Source organism: Heptranchias perlo, chromosome 26 (genome assembly GCF_035084215.1).
Source record: "Heptranchias perlo isolate sHepPer1 chromosome 26, sHepPer1.hap1, whole genome shotgun sequence".
Lineage (NCBI taxonomy): Eukaryota > Metazoa > Chordata > Chondrichthyes > Hexanchiformes > Hexanchidae > Heptranchias > Heptranchias perlo.
Window position 1 is genome coordinate 43,323,326 of NC_090350.1, and position 21,286 is coordinate 43,344,611.

Below are 21,286 nucleotides of genomic sequence, written 5' to 3' on the forward strand. Positions count from 1 at the left end.
GAAGAATTTGGAGTGTTTCATTTAACAGATGACATCATTTGTTTCAGGATTTGGTCTACACTCTACTTGAGTGTAGATTTGTTGAAACCTTCCAGTGTCACCACCAGACTCTGCCCAATTCACCCAACCTGCCCAACTACTTACATCCTGTCCCAATTTAGTATCATCGGCAAACTTGGAGAGTTTTTTTATTATTGATGCCTCCATTAATTTTTAATCAATCATTAATATACATTAAAAACAGCAATGGCCACAGAACCCATCCCCTACAATACCCCACTAGTCACCTCTTTCCGTAATAGCATAGTAACAATTTTCAGCAGGTGTACCCCATTGGTCCATCTCCCTATGCATCCAACTTCCCCAACAAGATTACCTCGATCGCAGTATCATGCTATCATAGTACGTACAGCACAGGAGGAGGCCATTCGGCCCATCGTGCCTGTGCCGGTTCTTTGAAAAAGCTATCCAATTAGTCCCATTCCCCTGCTCTTTCCCCATAGCCCTGTTAATTTTTTCCCTTCAAGTATGTATCCAATTCCTTTTCGAAAGTCACTGTTGAATCTGTTTCCACCACCTTTTCAGGCAGTGCAATCCAGATCATTACAACTCGCTGCTCTTTTGCCGATCACCTTAAATCTGTGTCCTCTGGTTACCGACTCTTCTGCCACTGGAAACAGTTTCTCCTTATTTAATCTGTCAAAAATGTTCATGATTTTGAACACCTCTATCAAATCTCCTTTTTTTTATATTTCAAAATATACTTTATTTCATAAAATTTAAAGATACACACAGTTCAATATAAAAAGACACAATTTCAAGCAGTGCAGATCGTACACACTATGATCCCATTATTACAATTCAAAACACAGTACATATCCTCTAATACGTTTTGTACAATACAGAGTGTGGTGGCCTTTCCCCATAGAGCCTTTGCCTAGGCTGCACCTCGCTTCAGTGCGTCCCGCAGCATGTACTCCTGGACCTTGGAGTATGCCAGTCGGCAACTCTCGGTCATTGACAGCTCCTTCAGCTGGAAGACCAGCAGGTTTCAGGCCCTCCTTCACCAAGTTGATGGTCTTCCAGCAGCACTTGATATCTGTCTCAGTGTGCGCCCCGGGGAACAGCCCGTAGAGCACAGTGTCCTGTATCACCGAACTGTTTGCGATGAACCAGGACAGATACCGACGCATCTTTCTCCATGCTTTCTGCGCAAAGGGGCAGCCCATCAGGAGGTGGACGATGGTCTTGTCCCTGCCGCGGCCTCAAGGGCAGCTCGCGGTGGCACTGAGAGTCCGTGCGTGTTGGAAGGACCGCACTGGGAGGGCCCTTCTTACCACCATCCAGGCTATATCCTGGTGCCTGTTGGTCAGTGCTGGCGATGAGACATTCCATCAAATGGCATCGACCATCTGGTTGGGGAACTGCCTGATCGGATCCACCCTCTCCTTTCCCAGCAGGACCCACAGAAGGTTCTGTGCCGACCACTATCTGACGGCCATGTGGTTGAAGGGGTTCCTCCTCAGGAACTTCTCCACCTGGGACAGGTGGTGGGGTACGGTCCAGCTGGATGGGACGTCCTGTGTCTGTTCAGCCAGCATGGCCAGACCCAGTCTTCTCAGTGTGGTGGACAGGTAGAAACTCAGCACGTAGCGACACTTGGTGTTTGCGTACTGGGGCTCTACACACATCCTGAGGCAGCCAAACACAAAGGTGGCCATCGGGATCAAAGCGGCATTGGGGATGCCCTTCCCCCCCTTTGTCTGGGGGCTTGTACATGGTGTCCCTGCGGACACGTTCTACCTTGGACCTCCAGACAAAGTGGAAGATAGTTCAGGTGACTGTGACGGTGGAATAGGCCAGACCTTGGCCAAGTAGAGCAACACCGCAAGTACCTCACACCTTGTCAACTCCCCTTATCCTTCTCTGTTCTAAGGAGAACAACCTCAGCTTTTCCAGTCTCTCCACATAACTTAAGTCCCTCATCCCTGGCACCATTCTAGTAAATGTTTATAAATCTAATAATTCTAAATCATGCTGGTTGACAGCAACTTCTTCAGTCCCTTCTTGAACCCTATCTTAGTTTTGTGCTGCCCCACCCTTGACCGTGCTGCCCCACCCTTGACCGTGCTGCCCCACCCTTGACCGTGCTGCCCGTACTTTCCATATTATCAGACTTTTACTGAAAACATTTGCCTGAATTTCCCATTTTCCTTTGTCGTCCCCATTTTGAAACTGTGAGCCCTTATCCTTTAACTCCGTACCTGGTAGAAAAACGTACCTGGATCCAAATTTTGCAAACCCCTCATAATAAATACTTCTGTCCAATTAGAGCCCAGTCTTCTCTCTTCTCGACAGAAAAATCCCAGGGTTGCTAACCACTCTTCATAAGTCTGTTATCTTGCTGGTAACATCTCTTGTTACAAAGATAAGTTGTTGCTGCTCCTTTTGCATCCCCTTACTCAACCAGTTTGTTATCCACTTCAAAAGCTTCCCTTCTATCAAATGTCTTTCTACATTCTAAAGTAATCTCTTGTGCGGTACTGTGTGAAAGGCCTTGCTAAAGCCTAGGTCTTAAATCTACTGAATGACCTTGTCAGCTAACTCAGTTAGATCCTCAAGGAACTCTAATAAATTTGTCAAATGAGACCTGCCTACTGTGAAGTCACACTGATCTTATAGTATGTTTCTCTCTTCCCGCATGTTTTCAATATATAAATAAACTTAGTTTTAGCACGGCAAAAAATTATATCGATTCCATTTTGTGACGCTTTCTATTGAGTGCGGTTGGCAGTACTGTTGGTGAACAGTTCCGCTCTCATAAAGAACTGAAACTAATTGTGCAGATAACATCAGCGTGGAGAGGGGCTGGGTAGTGTTGTGGGTTAGAACACTGTCTGTACGTCTCTTGGATCTGGGTTTGAATGCAGCCCAGATGCTACTATGAGAAATTGATAAGGACCTGCCTCAACCAGGCACCTCCATGATTCATGGTTTAACTGTACAAAACTGCCCTCAAATTGGCAATCTTACTGACCAGCTTCCATCACTAGACACATCCTCTTGGAATAATGTTACATTGAGTTCACAGCACAGAAACAGGCCCAACTGGTCTATGCCAGCGTTTGTGCTCCACACGAGCCTCCTCCCACCCCTTTTCATTAACCCAATCGGCATATCCTTCTATTCCTTGCTCCCTCTTGTGCTTATCGAGCTTCCCCTTAAATGCATCTATGCTAGTGACCTCAACTACTCCTTGTGGTAGCGAGTTCCACATTCTCACCACTCTGGATAAAGAAGTTTCTCCTGAATTCCCTATTGAATTTATTAATGACTATTTTATATTTATGACCTCTAGTTTTGGACTCCCCCACATGTGGAAACATTTTGTCTACATCTACTCTATCAAACCCTTTAATAATCTTAAAGACCTCGATCAGGTCATCCCTCAGCCTTCTCTTTTCTATTGTAAACAATTTTACAACACCAAGTTATAGTCCAGCAATTTTATTTTAAATTCACAAGCTTTCGGAGGCTTCCTCCTTCCTCAGGTGAACGTTGTTGGAAATGTCTCTTTTCTAGAGAAGAGACCCAGCTTGTTCAGCCTTTCCTGATAAGGATATCCTCTCAATTCTGGTATCATCCTTGTGAATCTTTTTTGCACCTTCTCCAGTGCCTCAATATCCTTTTTATAATATGGAGACCAGAACTGTGCACAGTTCCTAAATAGACATTGCTTTCCCCGTCCACCCAAAGAAGATTGTTGGTATACTCGCTCAAGAAATGAGAGAACTGCTACTGCTCGGTCCTGACCTCTCACCTTGTCCTGAATAATGAAGTATTGGAATTAAGCTTGTCAGGATTAACGTAACTATTAGTGATTGATGGAATCAAAAGGCATTGGACTAGTTTGGATCAGTTCATTTTCATTCAATCGCCACTATTTCTGGTCTGCTTCCATTAGCAGCCAAGACAATATGGAATATAGAATGAAGAGCTGCAGTGAACTCCTTGGTTGCTCTTTACAGGTTGTCCAGTGCCCATGTTGCTTGTGTTACAGTTCAGGTAATGTGCATGGTTTAGTACTGCAATGCTCATTACCTGTTTGTCACTCCAGTGTATTATGGTCTGGTACAAGGATTTGCAGCATCTATATTGCTCTGACTGCAATAAATTGTGTGGTTTGTACGTGGCTATTGCAAGTCTAAATTAGTCCTTGGTCTGTAGATAGCCCCATGTTCCTGGTCGTTGAATGTGCTGCCCATTGTTTAAGTCTCTTTCTGGATGATCTTGTCTACACTTTCAGACCTATGACCTGGAGACGGAGAATCTAAAGATTCTGATGGAGAAGCTGAGAGCCGTATCTGGAACCCTTCAGTCCTTCATCGTCAGTCGGAGGAAAGTCAGCCCAGGACCACAGAGACCTTCTGGAGACCTCCTCACCTCTGTCATAGACCTTCTTCAAATCACGAAAGCTATATTTTCCTGGCTAAACAGGTACTAGGACAAATCAATACTGCAAATTATTCCTGTCGGTTACAAAGATCTCTCAGGAAATTGCCAGCATTCCTCCCACTCCTTCCTCCTTGAGGTCATCAACTGTCAGACATTAAATGTTCCGTTAATATAAGGGATGAAATTACGCTCAGCAACAACTTGTATTTCTACAGTGTCCTCACTTATAGGGAGACATCGTGTGCGGTTTACAGGGCAATGAACAGAGTCAACGCTAAGCTGGACATCAGCAACTTGTATTCATACCAAGTCTCTTTAACGTAGAGAAGATTCTTCGGAGGAGGAAATGGTGGATGCTGAGCGTTAGTGGGAGAGGTTGTCCAAAACTTGGGTTGAAGAGATGGATTTTAAGAAGGTTTTTAAAAATGGAGTAGGGGAGGAACAAAGAGGTTTAGGAGGAGGGACTTCCAGAGAGTAGGGCCAAGAGGCTGAGGCTCTCTCATCGATGTTGGAATGGAGGGAAGGAGGTACACAGAAGACCAGAGAGCAGAGGAAGGGATGTGAAACTGGAGAAGATGCAGAGCTAGAGTGGGGCAAAGCCATATAGAGATTTGTGGATGAGGCAGAAGATTTTAAACTTGATATGTTGGTGTGTGTTGGGAGGCAGGGTAGGTCAGTGAAAACCAGCGCGAGGTGAGTGTGGCTTAGGGCAGGTCAGGATGTAGGTAGTGGGGTATTGGAGACGTTGCTGTCTGTGGAGGTTGGGAGTAAAATTGAAGGGCTCTGGTGGTGTTTGCTAATCAGTTTTGGGGGACCTGAGGCCCTAAAGAAATTCTAACTGTGCTTCTTCTCTGTCTCTCACCTGCTAAACCAGGTACCCATTTATATGTATAATCAACTACTCCACCATGAAGAAAGAGATCATCCGGTTATGTGTGGAGCTGGCAGAGAGTATTCACAAGGTTTGTAGAATACATCAAGTCCAGTGTAATTCATAGAATTACATAGAATTTACAGCACAGAAACAGGCCATTCAGCCCAACAGGTCTATGCCGGTGTTTATGCTCCACATGAGCCTCCTCCCACCTTATTTCATCTAACCCTATCAGCATATCCTTCCATTCCTTTCTTCCTCATGTGCTTATCTAGCTTCCCCTTAAATGCATCTATGTGTGAAAAACTTTGATGATGTGTGTAGATGTTACAAAATATAAGGATTTTTTTCCTTTGCCTTTCTATATTTTTCCCCTCTCCTCTCCTCTCCTCTCAGTGCAGACTCTTGCTGGGATACAGTTCCATGGTGGTATCTCCCCAGTGGCCATATTAATTTCCGAGGCTGATTGTAGTTGTGGTAGATGGTGAGTATTGGCCTCTGGTCTAGAGTGTGATGTGGTGAAGCCAATGGATTGCCCAGACAGAGTTTGCAATAACATTAATGTTTTGCTTATTCTTTCCCCTTCAATCCCAGAAACAGCTCAAGTGCTTTAAAAGAGGTAGAGTTTCCTCTTGCAGGAGAGGCTCCATCTGCCCTTTGCAACCTCCTTCAGTCATACATTCCAGCCAACACTCTCTACACTTCCAACTTTGGCCTCCTTTGTATCCTGTCCTGCACTCTACCTTGTGGCAGCACCTTCAGCCTTCTGGGCTCTTCTCACTAACCTTGTTATCTCTCCCCATCTTCAAAATTAAACTCTTCAACCATCCCTTCTCCAACTAGTGCGCAGCGTCCATGCTCTGCTGTGTGAAGCAACTTGGACAGTTTGCTATGTTAAAAGCGCAATGTAAAAGTGTAGGTGTGCATGCTCGCTCGATGAGAGTTCCTGGAATTGGGAGAGGCAGAGGATGTGGGACCAGATTTGCAGTAATCTGGCGATACTGCATTCAGTTCTGGGCACCGCACCTCAGGAAGGATATATTGGCCTTGGAGGGGGTGCAGCACAGATTGACCAGATTTGTACTTGAGCTAAAAGGGTTAAATTATGAGGACAGGCTGCATAGACTGGGCTTGTATTCCCTTAAGGGGTGATCTAATTGAGGTGTTGACAATGATTAAAGGATTCGATAGTGCAGATAGAGAGAAACTATTTCCTCTGGGTGGGGGGGGGGGGTCCAGAACAAGGGGGCATAACCTTAAAATCTGAGATTGATATTTTGGCATAGCAATCTTCAGCCAGATGTGCCGAGTGGATGATCCATCTCTGCCTCCTCCCGATATCCCCACCATCACAGAAGCCAGTCTTCAGCCAATTCGATTCACTCCACGTGATATCAAAGAAAGGCTGAGTGCACTGGATATAGCAAAGGCTATGGGCCCCGACAACATCCCGGCTGTAGTGCTGAAGACTTGTGCTCCAGAACTAGCTGCGCCTCTAGCCAAGCTGTTCCAGTACAGCTACAACACTGGCATCTACCCGATAAAGTGGAAAATTGCCCAGATATGTCCTGTCCACAAAAAGCAGGACAAATCCAATCTGGCGAATTACCGCCCCATTAGTCTACTCTCAATCATCAGCAAAGTGATGGAAGGTGTCGTCGACAGTGCTATCAAGCGGCACTTACCTATAATCTGCTCACCAATGCTCAGTTTGGGTTCCGCCAGGACCACTCGGCTCCAGACCTCATTACAGCCTTGATCCAAATGTAGACAAAAGAGCTGAATTCCAGAGGTGAGGTGAGAGTGACTGCCCTTGACATCAAGGCAGCATTTGACCGAGTGTGGCACCAAGCAGCCCTAGTAAAATTGAAGTCAGTGGGAGTCGGGGGGAAAACTCTCCAGTGGCTGGAGTCATATCTAGCACAAAGGAAGATGGTAGTGGTTGTTGGAGGCCAATCATCTCAGCCCCAGGACATTGCTGCAGGAGTTCCTCAGGGCAGTGTCCTAGGCCCAACCATCTTCAGCTGCTTCATCAATGACCTTCCCTCCATCATAAGGTCAGAAATGGGGATATTCGCTGATGATTGCACAGTGTTCAGTTCCATTCACAATTCCTCAGATAATGAAGCAGTCCGTGCCCGCATGCAGCAAGACCTGGACAACATCCAGGCTTGGGCTCATAAGTGGCAAGTAACATTCGCACCACACAAGTGCCAGGCAATGACCATCTCCAACAAGAGAGAGTCTAACCACCGTCCCTTGACATTCAACGGCATTACCATCGCCTAATCCCCCACCATCAACATCCTGGGGGTCACCATTGACCAGAAACTTAATTGGACGAGCCATATAAATACTGTGGCTACGAGAGCAGGTCAGAGGCTGGGTATTCTGTGGTGAGTGACTCACCTCCTGACTCCCCAAAGCCTTTCCACCATCTACAAGGCACTAGTCAGGAGTGTGATGGAATACTCTCCACTTGCCTGGATGAGTGCAGCTCCAACAACACTCAAGAAGCTCGACACCATCCAGGACAAAGCACCCCATCCACCACCTTAAACATTTACTCCCTCCATCACCGCCCACCGTGGCTGCAGTGTGTACCATCCACAGGATGCACTGCAGCAACTTACCAAGGCTTCTTTGGCAGTACCTCCCAAATCCACGACCTCTACCACCTAGAAGGTCGAGGACAGCAGGCACATGGGAACACCACCACCTGCACGTTCCCCTCCAAGTCACACACCATCCTGACTTAGAAATATATTGCTGTTCCTTCATCTTCATTGGGTCAAAATCCTGGAACTCCCTACCTAACAGCGCTGTGAGAGAACCTTCACCAAACAGACTGAAGCGGTTCAAGGTGGCTCACCACCACCTTCACAAGGGCAATTAGTGATGAACAATAACCCACATCCCATAAATGAATAATAATTTTTAAAAAATCAATATTCTCATTTAACATCTGAACAAGGACTTGAACCCTGAACCCTCATATCTGTGTCGCTCTTAATAGACTAATGTTCTACCAACTGAGTTACCCAGCCTCCCAGCTATGTCTCTGTTACTGAGTCCTGCAATGGGGTTTGCTTGGTTAGATAATCAACCATCACTGGTTTTGGCATTGAAATCTTGCATTTGACATCTGTTCCATTGTTTAGGACTGCAACCAGACAGAGAAAGAAAACCGGATACTAAGCATCGTAAGTACAAACCAATTGTCTCCTTTCTGTTACACCATGGTGAAACTGAGTGTCAAACTAATGTTAATTGCTGTGTCAGCCGTGGCTCAGTGGGTAGCACTCTCGTCTCTGAGTCAGAAGGTTGTGGGTTGAAGTCCCACTCCAGAGACTTGAGCACATAATCCAGGCTGATGCTCCCAGTGCAGTACTGAGGGAGCTCTGCACTGTCGGAGGTGCAGTCTTTTGGATGAGAAGTTAAACCGAGGTGCTATCTACCCTCTTAAGTGGACGTAAAAGATTCCACAGCACTATTTCGAAGAGAGTTCTCTCCGGTGTTCTGGACCAATACTTATCCCTCAACCAATATCACTGAAACATTGTTTCATTGTTCTTTGTGGGACCCTGCTGTGCACAAATTGGCTGCCGTGTTTCCTGTATTACAACAGCGACTACACTTCAAAAGTACTTCATTAGCTATAAAGCACTTTGGGATGTCCTGAGGTCGTGATAGGCACTATATGAATGTAAGTTTGTTTTTTTTAAAAATTGGAATCTGATTACTGAATGTAACACAGGCCTGTTCAATGTTGATCCATTATTAAAATTCAGAGGATTCTGACCTGTAAGCAATTGATGTATGCCTCAGACAGGGGTTTAGGAATTATGCTGCCTCTAGGACATGTTAATAATTATTAGCAAAAGGCAGATGCTGGAAACATGAAATAAAACCAGAAATTGCTGGAAACTCAGCAATCTGTGTCAGCATCTGTGTCTAACCACCTCCCCTTGACATCAACGGCATTACCAGAGCCCACCATCAACATCCTGGGGGTCACCATTGACCAGGAATTTAACTGGATGAGCCATGTAAACATTGTGGCTACAAGAGCAGGTCAGAGGCTGGGTATTCTGCGGCGAGTGACTCACCTCCTGACTCTCCAAAGCCTTTCCACCATCTACAAGGCACAAGTCAGGAGTGTGATGGAATACTCTCCACTTACCTGGATGAGTGCAGTTCCAACAGCACTCAAGAAGCTCGACACCATCCAGGACAAAGCATCCCGCTTGATTGGCACCCCATCCACCACCCTAAACATTCACTCCCTTCACCACCGGCGCACCGTGGCTGCATTGCGTATCACCCACAGGATGCACTGCAGCAACTCGCCAAGGCTTCTTCGACAGCACCTCACAAACCCGTGACCTCTACCACCTGGAAGGACAAGGGCAGCAGGCACATGGGAACAACACCACCTGCACATTCCCCTCCAAGTAACACACCATCCCAACTTGGAAATATATCACCGTTCCTTCATCGTCGCTGGGTCAAAATCCTGGAACTGTGGGAGACCCTTCACCACACGACTGCAGTGGTTCAAGAAGGCGGCTCACCACCACCTTCTCAAGGGCAATTAGGGATGGGCAATAAATGCTGGCCTTGCCAGCAACGCCGACATCCCATGAACGAGTAAAAAAAAATCTGTGGTGATAGAAACAGAGTTAATGTTTCAGTTTGATGGCCTTTTGTCAGAAGTCAGAACTAATTACAGTGTAGAGGGGGCTGCTGTCTCTGATTCTCAAATTGTTTGGTCTGAAAGTGGTTCTGCTTTGCTGAAACTGTTGTGTGTTTTGCGTGACGATACTCTACATGAACGTGGCCATTTGTGTTTTACATATGTTGTAATCAGGCTCAGCCAGCTCTGCACCTGAAATATTACCTGCCTTTTCTGTTCCAGATGCTGTGTATTTCCAGCATTTTCTGGTTTTCCATCATTCAGTTCCTTGTTTTTATCTTTGATATAAGTTATGCGTTAATATTTATTACAGTATGGGGGTCATTTTTAACTTGCCTCTGGAGCATAAAGCCAGTGTTGCGGGTCAGGGACCTGTTCTAGGAACTGCCCAAAATCAAGGAAAAGAAACTTGATCAGTTTCTGAAACAGGCACGACCCGCAACACTGGTTTTACACTCCAACATTAAGCTGCAAATTACCCCAATATATTCCCATGTTTCACAAGATTGGTGCTTTTTCTTAAAGCGCAGTGGAATTTGCCCTGTTGAAGGGAGATAATTCCGCAGCCTGGTTTTTGTTTTATTATTTGTAAGATTCCCCTCCCCTGCACAGTGTCCCAGCTGAGGGGGAGGGGCAGGTGTGTAAAGGTGACTTCGAGAGTCTCTCCTGTGGGGAAACATTTGCTTTTGTTTGTTACCTCCCCAACAACATGGGATGCAGGAAGCTCAACTAGCACTCCTGTCTGAGCGTCTGTCTTGCAGCTTGTTAGACAATAGCAAACTATGGTGCTGTCCCTTTAAAGTGCTATTATGTTGCAAACTGCTTTCCCAGTTCTACGTAATGTAAGTATGGCAATGTTTCTGTGCATGTGATTGGTTCTGTTTGGTCCCATCATTTAAAGACTCTGTCTCACTCAGTGCAGGGAGCTCTCTGGTTTCTGTGAGGACATGCTTATGGGCAGCCCCGAGGTGTTAGTGAACCAGCGTGCCTGCCTGGAGAGTATACATCTACTCACCACCTCACCAGGACAGAGTCTGGTGAGTACAGCATGTGTCCTGTCCTGTGTTATACTGGGGATTGTGGAGGGAATACTGGCCGTGGGCTTGTTACTTTTCCTTGAATGCCAAGATAATGGGCTTTATAGACTAAGGTATGTAGGAACAATACTCTTCCCAATTTATTTTTTGAACTTTTTTTTTGAGAAAGGCAGATTTAATTTATACCTCTTTGATCCAGAGTGTTCATCACATTCTCCAAAGTGTCTGGCTGTGCTTCACATATAGTGAGTTATCTTGAGGTGCAGTGACTGTTATGTGGACACTTTGAAGACATTTATCCTCCAGCTTGGCTCGGTTGGTAATATGTCATCTCTGAAGCAGAAGGCTGTGGATTCAAACTCCACTCAAGGATTTGATCATATATTCTAGCATTCACTCCAGTGCAGTACTGAGGGAGTGCTACGTTGTTAGAGGTGCCAATGAGATGTTAACCTGAGGCCCTGCCTGTCTGCTCTGGTTCAAGTAGACATTAAACTACAGTCTATTCCTGTTAATTCAAGATGTGGAGATGCCGGTGATGGACTGGGGTTGACAATTGTAAACAATTTTACAACACCAAGTTATAGTCCAGCAATTTTATTTTAAATTCACAAGCTTTCGGAGGCTTCCTCCTTCCTCAGGTGAACGTTGTTGGAAATGAAATCCTCGAAATGAAATCGCATTTATAAATCACAGAACAATGCTTGGTGATTACAGACAGTTTTTTCAACTGCCCGTTGCCAAGGCAATCAGTGTGCAGACAGACAGGTGTTACCTGCAAGGTCTCCGAATACACAAATCACCAAAAAAAAAAGAGATAGAGAGGTAGAAACATAGAAAAGACAGCAACTGACCCATTATATTAAAAACAGATAACATTTGTTCGCTGGTGGGGTAACGTGTAGCGTGACATGAACCCAAGATCCCGGTTGAGGCCGTCCTCATGGGTGCGGAACTTGGCTATCAATTTCTGCTCGACGATTTTGCGTTGTCGTGTGTCTCGAAGGCCACCTTGGAGTACGCTTACCCGAAGGTCGGTGGCTGAATGTCCTTGACTGCTGAAGTGTTCCCCGACTGGGAGGGAACCCTCCTGTTTGGCGATTGTTGCGCGGTGTCCGTTCATCCGTTGTCGCAGCGTCTGCATGGTCTCGCCAATGTACCATGCTCTGGGGCATCCTTTCCTGCAACGTATGAGGTAGACAACGTTGGCCGAGTCACAGGAGTATGAACCATGCACCTGGTGGGTGGTGTCCTCTTGTGTGATGGTGGTATCTGTGTCGATGATCTGGCATGTCTTGCAGAGGTTACCGTGGCAGGGTTGTGTGGTGTCGTGGACGCTGTTCTCTTGAAAGCTAGGTAATTTGCTGCGAACGATGGTCTGTTTGAGGTTGGGTGGCTGTTTAAAGGCGAGTAGTGGAGGTGTGGGGATGGCCATAGCGAGGTGTTCGTCGTCATTGATGACATGTTGAAGGCTGCGGAGAACATGGCGTAGTTTCTCCGCTCCGGGGAAGTACTGGACGACAAAGGGTACTCTGTTGGTTGCGTCCCGTGTTAGTCTCCTGAGGAGGTCTATGCGATTTTTTGCTGTGGCCCGTCGGAACTGTCGATCGATGAGTCGAGCGTCATATCCCGTTCTTACTAGGGCGTCTTTCAGCGTCTGTAGGTGTCCATCGCGTTCCTCCTCGTCTGAGCAGACCCTGTGTATTCGCAGGGCCTGTCCATAGGGGATGGCCTCTTTGACGTGGTTAGGGTGGAAGCTGGAATCGTCCAGCTTCCACCCTAACCACGTCAAAGAGGCCATCCCCTATGGACAGGCCCTGCGAATACACAGGGTCTGCTCAGACGAGGAGGAACGCGATGGACACCTACAGACGCTGAAAGACGCCCTAGTAAGAACGGGATATGACGCTCGACTCATCGATCGACAGTTCCGACGGGCCACAGCAAAAAATCGCATAGACCTCCTCAGGAGACTAACACGGGACGCAACCAACAGAGTACCCTTTGTCGTCCAGTACTTCCCCGGAGCGGAGAAACTACGCCATGTTCTCCGCAGCCTTCAACATGTCATCAATGACGACGAACACCTCGCTATGGCCATCCCCACACCTCCACTACTCGCCTTCAAACAGCCACCCAACCTCAAACAGACCATCGTTCGCAGCAAATTACCTAGCTTTCAAGAGAACAGCGTCCACGACACCACACAACCCTGCTACGGTAACCTCTGCAAGACATGCCAGATCATCGACACAGATACCACCATCACACGAGAGGACACCACCCACCAGGTGCATGGTTCATACTCCTGTGACTCGGCCAACGTTGTCTACCTCATACGTTGCAGGAAAGGATGCCCCAGAGCATGGTACATTGGCGAGATCATGCAGACGCTGCGACAACGGATGAACGGACACCGCGCAACAATCGCCAGACAGGAGGGTTCCCTCCCAGTCGGGGAACACTTCAGCAGTCAAGGACATTCAGTCACCGACCTTCGGGTAAGCGTACTCGAAGGCGGCCTTCGAGACACACGACAACGCAAAATCGTTGAGCAGAAATTGATAGCCAAGTTCCGCACCCATGAGGACGGCCTCAACCGGGATCTTGGGTTCATGTCACGCGACACGTTACCCCACCAGCGAACAAATGTTATCTGTTTTTAATATAATGGGTCAGTTGCTGTCTTTTCTATGTTTCTACCTCTCTATCTCTTTTTTTTTGGTGATTTGTATATTCGGAGACCTTGCAGGTAACACCTGTCTGTCTGCGCAGATTGCCTTGGCAACGGGCAGTTGAAAAAACTGTCTGTAATCACCAAGCATTGTTCTGTGATTTATAAATGCGATTTCATTTCGAGGATTTCATTTCCAACAACGTTCACCTGAGGAAGGAGGAAGCCTCCAAAAGCTTGTGAATTTAAAATAAAATTGCTGGACTATAACTTGCTGTTAATTCAAAGTCATTTTTTGCTCAAAAAAAAAATCTCAGCCCTGTTGTTTCGTTACTCAGCAGTGCAGGTTATCAAACCTGCATCACACTATCCATGGCCCTGAATATTGCTGCTTCCACATACTGTGCCACCAGCCAGAATAATTCAGTGCTGTTTGTATGACTATATATGGGACGTCCCTGGGGCCACTTACAGAGCCTGTTCTTGAGGCTTCAACAGACAAAGATGGCTGCCTGCTGACACTTTTATGTAATTTAGGAACAAATCAGTTATGAGGCACAGGAGTCCTTATGATTTCCTCCACTCGTGAGTATGCTTGCATGAGTGGATGTCGTGTGAGCGTGCGCGAGTGTGTCATGTGCAGAGAAGAGGGATGACTGTTTGATTATGGTTATTTTCTCTCCATCCTTGGCAGTCCCACACACTCCCACTAACTCTGGTGCGAGCAAACCCTGCTCTCAATAGTCTTTTATTCCCGTGGCTGGTTTCTCGGGTAACCTGAAATATAATCAAAGTGTTAAATGTCTGGAGCATGAGCGGAGACCTCTCGTGGATACACTGGAGAGTGATTTCTGGCAAATAGATGATGGGATCATATTTCCATGTTCAGCAAAGGAGTATTTTTAGCTTTCAGCCCAGGGAAGGGTGGCTTTGGATTTTTTTTCTTTTGTTTCTCTAAATGCTGAATACTCCTCCCACATGCTCACTCCATGTGCATCGCTCCCCCCACCCCTCCAATTTCCTATGCTAACTTAGTCTTTGCTAGGGGCTCAAAACCTGGGACCTCATTACCTCCCTCAGTCTCCTGCCTACAATCTCCAGACTTTTTAAACCTATGCCAGATATCAAACAATCATTACACTCTGATTTCCCTTGTATTCTCTTCCATTCATTTCAACCCTGGTGGTTTCCTGCACTTTGGGCCTTGGTTCTTCAAGTGAGCTTCTCGATTGTACAAAACAAAAGTTGATATGATCTAATTTTATTGGAATCTCTTGGTTGGTAGAGAGACGAAAGGAGCTCTTGAACGGAGTTTAGGAGCTGTCCCTCTCTCTGTGTCCCTCCCTGCCCTCTCTCTCTCTCTGTCCCTCCCTCCCTCTCTGTCCGTCTCTATCTCTCTCTGTCCGTCCCTCTCTCTCTCTCTCTCTGTCCGTCCCTCTCTCTCTCTGTCCGTCCCTCTCTCTCTCTCTCTGTCCGTCCCTCTCTCTCTCTCTCTCTGTCCGTCCCTCTCTCTCTCTCTCTCTGTCCATCCCTCTCTCTCTCTCTTTCTGTCCATCCCTCTCTCTCTGCCTGTCCCTCTCTTTCTCTCTCTCTCCATGTCCGTTCCACTCTCTGTCTCTGTCCATCCCCGTTCTCCCCCCAGTCCGTCCCTCTCTCTCTCTCTCTCTGTCCGTCCCTCTCTCTCTCTCTCTCTCTCTGTCCGTCCCTCTCTCTCTCTCTCTCTGTCCGTCCCTCTCTCTCTCTGTCCGTCCGTCCCTCTCTCTCTCTGTCCGTCCGTCCCTCTCTCTCTCTGTCCGTCCGTCCCTCTCTCTCTGCCTGTCCCTCTCTTTCTCTCTCCATCCCCGTTCCCCCCCCAGTCCGTCTCTGTCTCTTTCTCTCTCTCTCTCTGTCCGTCCCTCTCTCTCTCTCTCTCCATGTCCGTCCCCCTCTCTCTCTGTCCGTCTCTCTCTCTGTCCGTCTCTCTCTCTGTCCGTCTCTCTCCCTGTCCATCCCCGTTCCCCCCGAGTCCGTCTCCGTCTCTCTCTGTCATTAATCACCTGTTTGGGATGGAATCATTAAGATGCAGCATTGATTTCTCTTGAAGCTCAGACTGCACTTCTCCATAATAACTCGATTTACAGGACTGGTTTAATTGCAGGCTTCTCATGAACATTGTCCATTTTGAGATAGACACGTATTTAGAATGATTCATAATTCAAACTATTGTCTGAATAAAATCTGTAATTACCGTGCCTTTGTATAAAGTATTTACCATTCCGCAGATGAATTATGATTCAACTAATGACTTACTCATCAACAAATATCCTTTTCCTCTTCTGTCCTGTAGGCACCGATTCTTGCTGGGTATTGTTCCACAGGCTCTGATTGCCCTCTTGTACTACAGCCAAGTGGTTGTCCAGTGCTGCCCTAGACAATGTGTGTTGACCGGCTGGTCAACCATGGGGGAGTGACACAACCTATTCCAATCCTGTGCTCACCTGACAAGCTCACACACGCACATTCCAACAAGTGTCACTGCGTAGTGATCAGGAGTAGGATCCCTGGTTGTTCCTTTAATCACCCTCCTCCCTAGCCCAGGGGCACTGCGAACAATTATCGTGCCTCTGTAACTACTCTAGCGGAAATCAGCTAGCTCCATCCTGATCTGTATGACCCTTTACAAAATGAGGCATTGCGTAGGGGAGAGTTCTCACTTTTAACTTGTGGCCTTTAACCAGGGTCGCCAGATGTTTAGATACAATGATCCACTGATAGTTATATTTTAACTCATAACTTTACTCAAATATGCACTTTACATTGCTCCTAACTATACCTGTCTGGCTGTCTGTGTGCTGAGGTTAGCCTTGGGACTGTGCAGGGACAGCGCTATCAGTCCAGTCTGGGTAAGGTTTGGTTTTAATTTGTCCAAATTTGATAGTCACTGTAGGAGATTTTAATTTTCTGAATTACCCACAAGGAGTGGGCACATTCTGGTCTGTGAAGCCCCCACCACGTATTGACCTGGGTGTTGGTGGCATGTTCGGTGAAGGGCATGAGTTGAGGGATGACCTGATAGAGGTCTTTAAGATTATGAAAGGGTTTGATAGGGTAGATGTAGAGAAGATGTTTCCACTTGTGGGGGAGACCGAAACTAGGGGCCATAAATATAAGATAATCACTAATAAATCCAATAGGGAATTCAGGAGAAATTTCTTTAACCAGAGAGTGGTGAGAATGTGGAACTCGCTACTACAAGGAGTAGTTGAGGCAAATAGCGCAGATGCATTTTAGGGGAAGCTGGATAAGCACATGAGGGAGAAGGGAATAGAAGGATATGCTGATAGGATTAGATGATGAAAAATGGGGGGAGGAGGCTCACGTGGAGCATAAACACCGGCATGGACCAGTTGGGCCGAATGGCCTGTTTCTGTGCTGTACATTCTTTGTAATCCTTTGAGTTTCCTGTAATCAGCAGGTTCAAACTATTTATAGCATTCATTCAAAGTTATAAACTAAAACCTAATGTCAAATTAAAAAAAACCCTTGGGCTGTCGTTCCAGCTGATTGACTATGGGTTGTGACCAGGGCCGACAGCTGTGGCAGTGAATGCTGACATGGGCATTCAGTACTGGCAATGTCACAGACGGCTAAGATGTTAAACTCAAGAAGTATTTTAGTAAATTGCGTGGAACTGCTGCAGATTCATGAGTTCAGGTCTGAGGAACAACAAGTTCTCAAGCAATTGCTCTCTTTCTGAGTCCCCTCCCCCACCCCTGGATTAAAAGCTGTTCCTTTACATTGTTCAGGGAATTGAAATCAAGTCGAATAACGGGCTGCACTTTATCACAGGAACCACGGTAAATGTAAGTGAAATTTATTCATCTCAATCTCTCCCACACGGTCTCTCTTTTCGGTGTTGCTCATTTTGTATGTGTGTGCACGATTTGAGTTCCCTGTCTCTGTGAGTCTTGGTCAGTCCACTGTCTGTATGTGTCACTTTCCCTGTCCATTTCTCTCTTAAATTGTGCTTGCGGTATGGGTGACACTGGCAAGGCTGTGTTTATTGCCCACAGCCTTAAAAGCTGTTGATGGGCTGCCTCCTTGAACTGGAGGTTCTCCCCCCATGTGTGAATCTTTGTCTGTCTCTTTACGTGTCTGCGTGTGAGTGTGTGTGTGTGTCTCTCACTTTTCCCCTCCTTTTCTCTGTGTCTCTCTCTCCCTCTCTGTTTTCTGCCGGCCGTCCCTCTTGTACTGTACTCAGTATCACCCCCCTCCACCATCAGCGCACTGTGGCAGCACCTCACTCCCCGCAACCTCTACCACTGAGAAGGACAAGAGCAGCAAAGTCGTGGGAACACCACCAACTCCATGTTCCCCTCACATCATTGTGACTTGAACATATATCACTGCTCCTAGGAATTCCCTATCGAGCACCATCATCACAAAGACTGCTGCAGTTCAAAGTCAGGCCCTTCACCACCTATGCAGGGCAACTAGGGATGGACAATAAACATTGCCTTGGCAGCATCTCCCACATCTCCTGAACAATTTTTTTTAAAGTGCTCATTAGGAATTTACACATATGCTTTTCAACACTTCTAATAATTAAATTTTTCTCACTTGCTTTCACGTTTCCTTGCAGAATATCATTGTTGTGTCCTGGTGCAAATGTATTTATGCGCTGTGCCTAAAATTCTGAGGCCACACTCAACTCTGGAGGTCAAAGGGTAGCAAATAAAATCTGAAAGTGTCATTTTCCCATTTTCTGACCAGCGCTGCAGTATGAGAGATTGGATAGTGAGTGTCAGCAACACAGCCAAGAAATTCCTTTCCTCGCCTGTTATCAATGTATGGCATCATCAGGAATGGGAGCCCTGGCTCATTTACATTTTTCCCTTTCTGTAAGAGATCTGAAATCAATTGTACCACCATGACGACTGCCCCAGCTGGGATCAGGGAGGTGCCACCCAATGTGGTGCTGACGTAAAAGCCAGGAAGGTTCTTGACGTAAATGTCTCAGTTCGACACTGGGATGCGTATCTCGGGTCTGTATGGCTCAGTGCTACACTGCATACTACAACCCTGGTCTGTGTAGCACAGTGCCACACCAGGCAATATAGTACCAGTCTGTGTAGTTCAGTATGATACCAGACTGTACCTACTTGGTCAGTGTGGTTTAGCGACACACTGGGTGGTACAGGCCTGATCTGTGTGACTCTGACACACTGGGTGGTATGATTATCTACTGAGGACACCTATTGTTTTTCCCTTTAAAAATCTAATATCTAATTTGGGATTCCATGTAGATGGAGTTTTGGTTCCAGTTGTAGCCAACATGTGATCCATTCTGGAGTTTTTAATGTTTTCTCGGGATGGACCTAGATGGCTATAAAAATCCAAGTGGTAGAATCTCGGGGGCAGGTTCAGACAGAGTCGATCTGCTGTACAGAAAATTACCTATGTCCTTTGTGAAGATTTGAGGGAATTGCTGCAGAATTCCTGGTAAGGCAGAGGATGGGTTATCGGAGATTCCAAAATTCCATTCTAAAGCACTTGGTTTTGACCTATCTTATTTTTATGCTGCTGAGTGGGAGAGGGGAATGTTGCAATGTAATGTGTGGTGTACCTGAGAGACGGGCTCAGCTGTGACTGTCCATCTGACACAATTGCTATTACAGCCTTTCCGCAGAAGAGGTAATTTATAATTCAGAGAAATGGTACACCTCTCCTGGAGGCTCTGGTCCACATCTCTGGGCTGGATTGTCCATGATTGAGTGTTTTTAATGGTGTTGCCTTCACTTCCTGTTCTTCAGTCTCCTGCTCACCGCTCTCAGAAGATTCGGCCAGGAGATGAGGTGGTCCAAGTGAATGATACAGTTGTGGTAAGTATCAGGTATCAGACAATCTGTATTGGATGATTTAGGAATGGTATGGATCAGGTGATGGGTGATGGGGTGTGTACGGACCGGAATAAGGGGTCGCCTGTTTAAGACAGAAATGAGGAGGAGTTTCTTCTCCCACAGGGTTGTGAATCTTTGGAATTCTTTACCTCAAAAAGCTGTGGAGGCTGAGTCATTGAATACATTCAAGGCTGAGATAGACAAATTTTTGATCAGCAAGGGAGTCAAAGGATATGGGGAAAAGGGCGGGAAAGTGGAGTTGAGGTAAAAATCAGATCAGCCATGATCTCATTAAATGGCAGAGCAAGCTTGAAGGGCCAAATGGCCTACTCCTGCTCCTATTTCTTATGGTCTTATGGGTGATGGGGTGTGTACGGACCGGGTGATGGGGTGTGACAGGTAAGGGAGAAAGTAGAAATTACAGCACAGAAGGAGGCCATTTGTCCTATCTCTGCTGTACCAATGTTAGCTCTTTAACTGGAGCTGACCCTGAGCTACCCCTCTATCCATTCAGCTACTTTCCCTTTAATACCATAGGACTAATTTTGAAAGGCATACTCCCCATGTAGACCCTTGCTACACAGGAGCACAGGTCACAGAATTGGCCCTATAGTGTTCTAGCCCTGTCTCTGACCCATGCTCCCAACTAGCGAGGCTCTATACTGGGAGCAGAGTCTCTCAAAAATTACTTCTTATGTATCTTAAATTTCACTTCTGAAAATCCATATAGACAATCACATTCTCTTTATACACTCTGTGATTTCCTCAAAAAAATCAATTAAATTAGTCAAGCTTGGCCTGCCCTATACAAATCCATGCTAACTGTTCCAGATTAGCCCACACTAATGTTTATTAGTTTCATCCTGTGAACCCACTGAGGTGGGACCAACTGCCTATAGTATCTTGGCTCATCCCTTTCCCCTTTCTTGAACAGGAATGTAACCTTTTCCACCCTCCAGTCCTTTGGCACAATTCCTATTGCCAAAGATTTTTGGATAACTATGGTTGGTACCTCTGCCATCTTTCCCCTGTCCCCAAACCTCCCTCAGTATTCTGGGATAATACCACCCGGATCTGCTGATCTTTCAACTTTCAGTCCCATCAACTTTTTTTTTAAGATAGTTTGTTTTTAAATATTTCTCTCCAGTCGTGTCTCTTGCACCCTCACCAGATACTCCGACTGTCCCACCATCACCTTCCCCTGTAATACTGAGGAGAGATTCTCATTAAGCATCTCTGTCATTACTTTCCTTTCAAGTACAAGGTGGCTCCCTTCTCTGGTTATCCTTTTATTTCTTTTGTGCTTATAAAAGCCCTTGCTTTTTCCCTTTTATGTTGACCACCAATCTTTTTTCTATATAATCCATCTCAGCTTTCCTCACCTCCCTTTTTTGCTTTCCTTATGAATTTTTTATTTCTGTTTTCTTCCGTAATGTCCCCAATATTTAACATGCAGCCCTTTTTTTGAATTCCGGCTATTGATCGAAGTTTAGTTGACAATGTAATTTCTCATAAGACCATAAGAGACAGGAGCAGGAGCAGGCCATTTGGCCCCTCGAGTCTGCTCTGCCATTTAGTGAGATCATGTCTGATCTGATTTTTACCTCAACTCCACTTTCCCACCTTTTCCCATATCCTTTGACTCCCTTGCTGATCAAAAATTTGTCTAAC

At 46.2% G+C, this 21,286-nt stretch overlaps 1 protein-coding gene across 1 annotated transcript in view; it reads left to right on the plus strand.

The window, feature by feature from the left end:
• The window catches only part of LOC137342749 (connector enhancer of kinase suppressor of ras 1-like), an 86,899-nt gene that overhangs the window by 23,952 nt on the left and 41,661 nt on the right, over positions 1-21,286 (plus strand). Inside the window, exons 3-8 of the mRNA XM_068006922.1 lie at positions 4,307-4,497; positions 5,330-5,417; positions 8,491-8,532; positions 10,943-11,062; positions 17,522-17,578; positions 19,529-19,597. Coding sequence (XP_067863023.1) covers positions 4,307-4,497; positions 5,330-5,417; positions 8,491-8,532; positions 10,943-11,062; positions 17,522-17,578; positions 19,529-19,597 — 567 coding nt within the window. The remainder of the gene's footprint in view (positions 1-4,306; positions 4,498-5,329; positions 5,418-8,490; positions 8,533-10,942; positions 11,063-17,521; positions 17,579-19,528; positions 19,598-21,286) is intronic.